The sequence below is a fragment of the Montipora capricornis genome, chromosome 10 (genome assembly GCF_036669925.1).
Source record: "Montipora capricornis isolate CH-2021 chromosome 10, ASM3666992v2, whole genome shotgun sequence".
Taxonomy (NCBI): Eukaryota; Metazoa; Cnidaria; class Anthozoa; order Scleractinia; family Acroporidae; genus Montipora; species Montipora capricornis.
The window spans coordinates 50,587,571-50,598,344 of NC_090892.1; the positions used below are offsets into that span (position 1 = coordinate 50,587,571).

General features: G+C 38.6%; 1 protein-coding gene across 1 annotated transcript in view; it reads right to left on the reverse strand.

Moving 5' to 3' along the window:
- Positions 1–1,651, reverse strand: part of LOC138019126 (trichohyalin-like) — a 28,345-nt gene extending 26,694 nt beyond the window's left edge. Inside the window, exons 1-2 of the mRNA XM_068865798.1 lie at positions 1,566–1,651; positions 994–1,488 (exon numbers count right to left, since the gene is read on the reverse strand). Coding sequence (XP_068721899.1) covers positions 994–1,488; positions 1,566–1,631 — 561 coding nt within the window. The 5' untranslated portion in view covers positions 1,632–1,651. The remainder of the gene's footprint in view (positions 1–993; positions 1,489–1,565) is intronic.
- Between the last annotated feature and the right edge of the window lie 9,123 nt (positions 1,652–10,774).

Below are 10,774 nucleotides of genomic sequence, written 5' to 3' on the forward strand. Positions count from 1 at the left end.
AATAATTCATGACAAAAGCAAAATATTTTTTTATCGCTTTATTTATTTTAGCCAAAGTTCCGGAAAAATGCCAATTGCTAACCCTTTTATTTTAACGGTGGTTGCAAATTGGCAACTCCTCCAGATATCTTAATCTTTAAGGGAAAAAATTCGAGTCCAGGTTTACCATAAGCATGCAAATAAATTGGACAGGCCTAATTATTAGTTCTATAAATTGTTTAAATTTCTGCATAATCAACGCATGTTTACGCATAATATGGCCAAAAATTTCCGCATAATCTTCAATTTTTTTCCGCATCCTATCAGAAGCCTGGCTTAGGGGAGCACCCTGGAGATTCCTGCACTTAGTGTCAAGCAAACTGAGTTTGTTTGTTTTCTACTCTGCTCCAAGAGGTTTTTCTTTTCTGGTATAACCTGATTATCCCTCTTATCAGTTTCCAACAATTATTGATTTTACTTGATATGCTTTGGTTTCATGGTTTTATTATTACCATCATCATGATTATTATCATTATCATTATCATTATCATAATCATAATCATCATTATTATTACTACAGTGGATTACTGTGAACATAGCTGTATAATTTAACACGTCCAGTTACATGTACTTTCATTCACCTTAACAAAACACCATCATGACTAAAAAGTGTACTTGCTCGTTACATATTAAAGGACTGTTGGAGATGACAATTTAATACTAAGAATGCTAATATGATGATGATAAAAATACTTATAATAATCATAATCATAATGACATAAAGTCTTAATAGCTGAGCACAACTGCTCTGACTCCTAATTGGAGAAAGAGTAAATCAAAGCAGAACAAATGAAATGATGATTTGGTGAAAGGGGAAAGTTGTAAAACCTCTCGCAACAGAGTGGAGAACCAACAAACCCCACTGATGAGACAATATAATCCTGGGCCACATTAGTGGAAGGCAAGTGCTCGCACCATTGCACCAACACTGGTTAGTGGTAACCAATGACTCACCTCATCTTTTTCTTCATGGTCCTGCTGCTTTGATCCAATCTTCTTTTTCTTATCCACGCGAGAATATATCACTGGCTCAATCACTTGGCCGTTTTGGTGATCTAAAATATGATAAAAGTGTTGTTCTGGTGAAGCTGCTTCAGCTCCTGTCAACTCTTCTCTTTCAGCGCGAGACATTCCAGAATATTTGGTAGTTCTGTCAAAATTCTTTCCATTTTGTACAGATTCATATCCAGGTTCTTCAAATTCTGCAACTTCCTCCGTGATGTTGTCATTGCGGCTCCCTTCTGGATTCTCTTCTGGATTTTGTGGAACTTCAGACGCAGGTCTCTTCGACAAATCCCCTAACAATGATCTTCCTATATTCCCTGCTTCGCCAATGGCTTGAGCGATCGGCGAAGGTGATCGCCGAGGCCAAGTTTGATTAAAATTAGTTGGAGTTCTTGGGACTGCTGCAAAAATGGCGCTTGGAATCAACCGGGAGGCGATGTGGCTCTAAAATTTACAAAATGATCACCTTTAACTATCATTATTACTTAAGCAATCGAACAAATCCAGTCAATTTTATTTACCAAGGAGGAAGGTCTATCTCTTGATCCCTTCTTCTTCGACTTTTTCTGCTTTTTACCAGGCGCCATTTTGAAAACTGGCGATTTGATTACGGCCTTACTGCGCTTGCGCTAGCGTCTTCCATTCGAATTTGTTGTCATAGATACTAAACGCATCAAGATATTCACAAGTTATTGAAGACACATTCGTTATATCGTTATCTTCAAGCTGCACAAGAACGACGGTGAAGGATGAAGCTAAATGTTCTCATTCATTTTTAACAATAGATATTCCTTCACCTGTGGTTCGTGTTTCAGCCTGAAATTTTTTTCAGCTTTCGTCATCAGTTCTTTGCGTGACATGCAAACGTCAAGCCAACATCATCAAGCCGGTTTATATAAAAAATAGGCACGCATTGCATGCTCGTGGGTAGTACAGTAGAAAGCTGGTATTGCCTGGTAATCATTTTTGCAAAAGTAATTTCCTTTTGCTTTTTATTGTATTATCCAATATTGCTGTCGTTTCAGTCGTATTCCGAATAAAAAAAGTTTGATGTTTTCCCTTAAGGACGTTCGCGCCCAAAATGTTCCCAAGTACAGATTTTTTTTAAAACTTGCCACGCAGAAAGGTAATGATCTACTTTTGCCAAAAAGGCAAAAAAAATGGGGGGTCACCGTGCTCGTTTTCGAGATCATGAGGTGCACTTGTAGAAGATTGCGTTATTTTAAGACGATCTTAGCTTACAACTGTCAGCAATAAAAAAGCTACATTACTGAAATTTAGATCAGGTAAACGTACTCGATTCAACATAACTAATATAACTAAATTAACCTGTTTTCTGAGGAGAAAAATAGACCTTGAAAAACGATACATATTAGTCTAAGAAAGAAAACTTCAGTCGCACGAGATCATAAAAGGCGAAATATTTGTAACTTCTCACGCACAGATTTTTTTTGTTGTTGTTGTTAAAATGGACAAAATCAGAAAGGAAGTGACCTAGGGAAAGAAAAATAGGGGTCACCGAGCATTCAAGAGAGTAAAATCGCTGCGAAGTTCTCAAAGCGATGGTATATTCGCACTGTCACGTCATTGCGTGACATTTCCGAGAAGAACTGGGGCTGACAGCTATCCCATGATGCCACACGCTTTCACGTTCCATTCTTGTGGAAAATGTTTGCGCCTTTAGCATCGTGTTTACCTTCGTGGTCTGCCATGCATGACGTGTGCGTGAAATGCGCGAAAAAAAGCGCAGTAGCAATAGGTCTTATTCACGATAGCCGCCATGTTGGTTTTCAAATTGTCATGCAAATTAGCCATGCGTTATGCTGGGGGGCAAACATTGGGAAATCGGCTCGTCGAAATATTGAAATAACATTGCAAAAAGTCCATTTTAGTATTTAGAATTAAGTACCTTTTATAATAATTTTATATCTTTTGATTGCCTTTGACATTTTGACTTTCTACTTCGTTATCTGCTCATTTTTCGCTAAAAAAACGCCGAAGTAACTTGTGTAATGATTGTATTTTACCGCTTAGGTGATAAACATTCCATGAACGTGAAGCAAATCATCTGTGTGGCTAAGATGTTCGTTATAACCTCTCGAACTTGTGTTGTTTTCCCCCTCAGAAGTGTGTAGCTAATTTGCATGATAATAGCAAATCCAACACGGCGGCCGTCGTGAATAAGGTTAAGTAAGCCCTATTGGATGGCAACCACGGTTCGGTTGGTACTTGGATGGGAGACCATTGGGAAATCATCTTCGTGACCAAGATGTCTCTTTTTTTTTTTTTTTTTTTTGTATTTGGTTGTTAATCTCTCCCTCTTTGGATCGAAAGTAGGACGGGGGACCCCAAACAGAGTTTTTTTTTTCTTTAATACGTATTTTATGAATACGCATGCGTTCTGTACTAATGTGCTTACCACATGTAGAAGAGCAAAAAGATCATTTTAGAACTATAAATAAACTTTTTTTTCATTTCAAAAAGCCTTTACTTGTAATCTTCTTTTCACGTTTTTGATCAATGACGTTGGCCGTCCCCAAACAGTGCCGTTACTAAGCGGGTGTTGACTCACAAAGCCGGTGAGGCCTGATTACCCCCTTTATAACTTTTTTTTTCTCAAGATTTAGGTTTATTTTGTTGTCCAACGTTGCTGTCGTTTTCGCGTTAGCATTTACATAACAAATTAAGACTAAATTACATATAACCGATGCAATAGTATCCACTAATGTTAAGCCCGTTCGGGTGGAGTTGGATAGAAGACCACCGCAAAATCCCCATGAGGAAGACATGTAATCTTTGTCATTATTTTTTTACCTGATTTCTTTCTTTTTTGTATTTGATTTATTAAAGGCTTTTTTCGAATCTTTTGTTAATGTTTTTGATAAATGGCGATGAGTCCATAAACAGTGCGGTTACTAAGGTGATGTCTGATTAAGCAAAAGTTTCGTAAGATATAAACAAATAAAATTTAGCGATAGGATAGAACGACGTTTCAGTGACATCGTGACACCATTTTCAAGTTCAAATTCATTTAGAATAACCGTCAGAAAATTCGCTCAAGATTAACATACTTCCTCATTAAATATGCAATGTTACGCAAATAGTTTTGCTTGAATTGAGTCCCACTGCACATTGAGAGATGGCGTTAATTTTCTAATTAGCAGCATTTTGTGCACTTAACAATCGAACCCATTCATGAATTTATTGAGAACGGAAAAATGGCCGTGTTTTCATGACAGCCCTTGTCTCGCTTAACATTCCTGAAAGTGGTTTGTTTGGAGACTTCGTTAAGCGACTTAAAAATGATCCGTGTTTTCACGGATAAGGTTAAATGAGGAGAGAGCACGTGCCAATCCAATAATAAAAAAATTAATAGCATAATAGCACGCCTGTCGTATTTCCGATGTGAATACCGCAAGCGACTCCTCATTGGCCGAAAGTAATGGCCAACTCGCTTAAGCTACCTGGTTTGGTGGCTTAAATGTAATGATAATTCCACTGAAATTTGCCGACTCGCTTAACGTTAAGCGAGTTGGGAAAGAACTGTTTTCACAGAATTTTCGGTTGTCACTCGTTAAGCTACTGAAAAACCGCTCGTCAAAACACGGCCAATGTCTGTTAAGGTCTTTTGAGACCTAATCAGTTAAGTCTGTTAGAATATGGTAACTGCCGAGTCTTACCCAATGCACCAATGCAGATGCAATGTTTCATTGATGTAAAAGTCAATTTCAAGAAAAAATCCGGTTCTTCCCATAGACAAATTTCCATTTCATATACCAGGAATACAATAATGTTACAAAACCTCATTATCCAATTTTCACTCTATTAGCCGCTTCCGGAAGGTTAAAAACAAAGGAAAATTGCAAACTTTTAGCTTTAAAAGTGGTTGCAGTCGCTTACGAGAGGTGGTCTCTTGCAAGAGGTTCCAAATATAGTGATTTGACTTAGAAACTTTTGGAATTTTGGAAAACTGGTCGCTTAAGATCAGAGAGGTGGTCGCTTACGGGAGGTTGTCGCAAACGGAGGTTCGACTGTATACCCTACATAACTTGCATAACAAAAGACCCCCTATTGTTAACCAACAATGTGTCACACGGTTTATAAATTTCGATGTGACTTGTGTGATGCAAGATATGAAGTCTATACCCTCAGGCACTTGCACCAACACGCGGCTGAACACACTAAACAGTGCTTTTCCATTGGCAAACACTTCATTAACGAACACTGTATTGTCCCTAATGACCTTGACAGGCATTTTTCCGTTCTCAAGAAGTGCGAAAGTACTTGCGTGACATTGCTTATTTAACAAGACGCTCTTTAAAGCGTTAACTCGGAATACCATATTGCGCAGAAGTAGGGTGATACATTTTGAAAGGGTTAGAAACAAACTGCAAGGATTGAATAGACAAAAGCGACGTTCAAATTTGATAATTACAGAACAAAAGAAGTAAATATTTCTGCAACCAATTGAAGTCTGGAGGGCTCATGACAACGGATAACGTATTTTGTGAACATTGCTTACTATTTACAGTCACGAAGCAAAAGTAGTACTGTTTGATTTGGTACAAGTTGTAGGATCAGAAATAACGTGAATCTACGCAATGCAGGGGTGACATACAAAGTGAAACCAGTGGGCCAAGGGAGCAGAGTGAAACATTAGCGTAGCGAGAGAGAAAACTTGTGAAAACCATTCTTGTTATTAATGTGGCTAAGGGAAATTTAGCGCTCCTCTTACCAGCTACACCGGCAACCAGCTGCAAAGTTTCGAAATTAACAGTGTTGTGAATAATGCGGTGTCCTCCCTCTAGAAAGCTAACATGAAGACCGTGTAACAATTAAAAAATTGACATCCGCGGATGAAGCTGAAAGAAAAAGAATTTTCGGGCATTTCCAACATACCGCTGCTGAGGCTCTCCCAGGGGGGTCCTTGTTCCCTTGTTCCCTTTTAATACATATTTGCTTGTGTTCCCTTGTTCCCCAAATTACTTTCAAACTTGTTCCCAGCTTTTTGATCCCTAAAATTGTTTTAAAATGTTTTTATTCCCTCGTTCCCTAAAATATTTTGACTTTGTTGCATTGTTCCCTTCTTCCTCAAAACCCCTGGGAGGGCCTCGCTGCTGGGAGTTTCATCATGTTGCCGGTCAACATGCAAGATTAAGATTAACTATCTTATTCATGAAGTGAAGCTATTAGTCTCTCCCCTCGGGGCTTTTCAGGACTAATTTACAATGTTTTACGGGAAACTTTAGCCAGACTGCTTATTACACAGTTTACAATTTAATTTTAGGAAGTGAAAGATGCCTCCGTCCACATAAGGTCAGTCCACAACACCGGGGACTAAGTCCCCTACCCTTATCGAAGAGTGAGTGGGTTCTTTAACTTACCATACTATATAATTTCCAACAGGGGCTATGAGAAGGGACCTCTGGTTTACAGTCCTTATTCGGGAAGACCTGAAAGTCTAACCATTTGCAGATGTAATTGCAAAGGTAGCACATTCTCCTCAGTTATTTTAACACCCTGAGTGTTGGTCCGGCCGCAGTCAAACCCACGACCTCCCGCGTGACAGCCCGATGCTCAACCAACTGAGCCACCGGCGCGCGGTGGTGGAATACTGAATCCAGCATTTTCACTTTTTAGCTGCTAATGAGCTTTCACTCAGAATATGCGCTTGAGTTCTAAATCGGCGAACGACATTAAAAGAGTGTCTTCGTGGGAGGCTACCGAGATTACAACTCAGATACTTTTTAGGTATTCCGAGTAATTACCCAATAACTCAATTTATTTTAACACGTATGGCTGCAATACCAATTAACAAAGATAGAGAGAACGTGGATTTTCCAACAATTTAACGTTTCAGTCAGTTTATCCCAATATCACTGAGGTGTAAAAATTTCTTATTTAGGATCATTCCATTCCCTTTTGTGTTCGTCATGTTTACCCTTTGCGAGATTCGTTCGTGTGTTCACAAGTTTGTTTTGCATCTGGAAGATGTTTATATTTTCAATTCCAACCTCTCCCTAGCTAGGGGTTATCGCGCATAGCTTTTAACCAATGAAATCGCCTCGTCCTAATTCTATTGTGCATTTTGCTGCACCCAAAAAAGGCAACCGAGATTATAACTCGCATACCTTTCAGGTATTCCGAGTAATTAAGAACATGACTTTCAAAGCATCCATTCAGCGACAACATTGTTCTAGACAATTGTTTTTGGTTTTTTGAGTTAGTTTCACGACAAAGGAGCAACTAGAGGCGAAAAGCCATCAATGAATGAGGTTGACTAGCAGTAGAGTTATTTTCATAGAGTTATGTCGTAGAGTTAGAGTTTTAAGTTTCCAAAATCCTGAATTCAAGATTTTGGAAGGCCTAAATTACAGAAATACAAAAAGTATCCTAAACATGCATAAGAGCTAACCTTATAGGACTAATTAGGCCTAAACAAACGTTTAGCTTTTATGAATGTTGGCTTCCAAAATCTTGAATTAATTTCAGGATTTTGGAAACTTAAGTCTAACTCTACGACATAACTCTATGAAAATAACTCTAAGAATAGCTGTCCCTTCAATGAATGAACGAAATTTAGTAAATTAACTCACCTTGTTATTTTGTTTTGTCTTTTCGAGCTTTTTTAATTGTTTTGCGGCGTTTTTGTTTGGGAGGCTGAACAACAACAACAACAACGTGTCAACTTACCTTGCGTGTTACTACCAACTCAAAAAACAAAGGATACATTTCTGACCAAATGACGGCAAGACATCGGGTTTTTGTTTGTGTTAGCTTGCTTTTTTATTCTTTCAAGTGTTATAAAGTTCGACAAGAAATGTGCGAATTCAACACAAAGATCACAATCGTCTAAATCGCGAGGTTGACCATTGTTTCTGCAAAGTCAAAAATTCACTCTCCTAAACGAGGTTATTTATCACCAGGTAATTCCATCGTTTTGGAAATAGAAGCTGCTTTGTTATTCATCATCGTCACATTCTTGCCGATTTTGGAGCTCATTTGTTGAAATTCAAGCACGCTTCCAGCAGACCTGTTTATTTTCGTGACTTATGTACGCGCTACGTTCCTATTTGCCATCACTCACTCACTCACTCACTCACTCAACCCGGTGACATAGTGTGTAGTGCACTTATAACGTGCACTACCACAAAAACAACAGAATTGCATCGCAAAGCTAGTCCGATGGCTTAAAAAATACATAAGGTCACAAGATGATGCAAAAACAAGTTTTTTTTTTTTTCGCAGGTTCGCCTTTCTTAAGGGTTAGTTACAACAAAACATCCATGTGCAGTATGCAATACATTAAATATCCATAATATCCATATCCAGGTTTATATGTGAGAAATAAAGTGAATTTTTTTTTTCGACAGAGCTATGAGGGTAGCTTTACATTTGAGTAGACGAAAAAGAGGAGGAAATTATGCGATCTTGACGCAGAAGAATTTGTTCTTCATCTAATACTGATCAACGCTGTCGGACCATATTTTCCTCTTATTTCCTCTCATTTCCTCTTCGTGTTCAACTAAGATCAGTTAAGTGTAAAACTTCAGTCTCATTTTCATTAGAATTTCCCGTTCACGATGAGAATATTTCAAGCGTTGAGTTTTGAAAACATTCGGATTCCCAGCTTTAGCTCTCTAATGTAATTCTCTGTTTCATTACTTCGAGAATCATTTTGTTCTGAATTCGCTTTAAAAAGGAAAGATCTGTTGGTGTTAACTCATTGGTTCGATGCCAAGAACACAGTGGCTCTGAACATACTGTGCTAGAAAGCAAGTATTCACTAAACAAAGCAATGAACCGAAAAAATAATCTCTTTTTGGTACGTCAAGAGTTCTGAAGTACAGAAACCGCGTAAATCTTTCCTACCTAGCAAAAAGCAAATCAGGGGTGGAGTTATGTGGTTTAATGGCTACGCTGCCCTTGTTTTTATTTGGATCACGTGCAGCGACCCATGCAGGAAGTTTGGGGCCGGGAAGCTAGGTTAATTGTACATGTGGCGCAGGAAATCGTCAAAAAGCATTACATCTAATTAGAAAAAGTATCACTACTCAGTCAATTCCTGTGGTAGCTCATGTTAGTTTATGGCGCAAATACTTTCATGGAAGGATTACGGTTTAAAGGAACCGCATGTGGTGTTGCTTCGGTGTGGAGTGAAACACGAAAGTCAGTTTTAGTTGGTAAAGGTAAAAAAAATTGAAAGCTGGCGTTTCGAGGTCTGGCCCTTTGTCTGTAGAACGAATTGAGAAATTCGTTCTGACGACTGGGGGGCTAAGATCGCAAATCTGTCTTTAGGTGGTTAATTTATCTTTATCAACTCGTCTGATAAGAACAAATTTTTGCAGATACTCTATGTCGAGAATCACGGAGACAAACTCGCTCTTCTGGAAAGAAAGAAAAAGAAAGCATTCTTTCCTTCATGGAATCTTTGAAAAACAGCCGGCTGACCAACCATACAAAGACTGATTCAAATGTAAGTTATGCATCATGACAAAGAAAAGTAAGAAAAATACGGGAGTAGCGAATGGACCTTACCTTTAAAAATTGGATGGCATTTACATGCAAAGGAAAGAAATTTCTCCCCACTGATGATAACTGTGTGTCAATAAATAGCATTTCACAGTGGTGTGTCGGTTTGATGCTTTTCTTTGAAAAAAAAAATGGTCATTTTTCTACTTAAAGATACACTAAAAGTGGCTTAAATTGTGTTATGCGAGGGGAGGTCTCATTTCCCTCTCTGCATGGCTGAGAATAGTACTTGTTCATGCAGGATACCGTTAAATGGACCTTTGACTGCCTAAATTAAAAACGCTTCCAAAAAAAAAAAAAATTTCCTGTACGGTTTTAACCTTCACTAACTTGGCCGCGTCTTGCTTGGTATCTCTCTTTCAATTTCTTGGCTTCATTGCAATCCCGATTCAGTTTACCTTACCTTATTTTTATTACGAGAGTAATCCATGATGAAGAAAATTCCCAGAGTAAAGACACCATTCCGAAGATGCGAATGCGTATTGTACCATTGAACCAACCAAATTTTCGATATGTCCTTGATCGTGATAATGATAATATCATCTGTTAGATGTAAAAAAAAAAAGGCGAAGTTGAAGGAGAACCAGCAATAAATGAGATTATGTTGACTCTAGACCTTAGGTCGGGGAACTTAATTGAATTAAATGGGTGATATGAAGATAAGGTGCTGCCGAAAAGAAAGTAAGTTCGAGCTTATCGTCTACTCCTGCCTGTATTGAACGAGTTTATTGGTTCTCTTCCCTGCACCGAGAGGTTTTTCTCCGGGTACTCCGGTTTTCCCCCCTCATCAAAAATCAATTTGATTTGAGTTGATTTGTGAATTTCGATTTACAGTGTCCCAATTAGTGCTCCAGCGCTGGAAGATTAGACACTTAAATAAAGTACATTTCCTTTCATTTTTAATTCGCAGATCTTCCGAACTCCAATCCCAGGGGCGGATCTAGGGGAGGAGTGCATATAGGGTGCGCAACCCCACCCACTTCCCCCGAGATGACCTTCAGCTTTGTAAAAATAAGTAGTATTTTGCAAAAAAAAAAAAAAAAAGACACCCGTCAGTTAAGTCAACTCTTAGGGTTGCACCCCCGTCTAATGTGCGCAAAGAAAAGTGCGCAAAACGTTTGAGAACTAAAGCACGTCTTGCCTTCTCTGTATGCGTTGGTTAACCAATAGTGGCAGACAGAACATGAAAAGGAAGGCA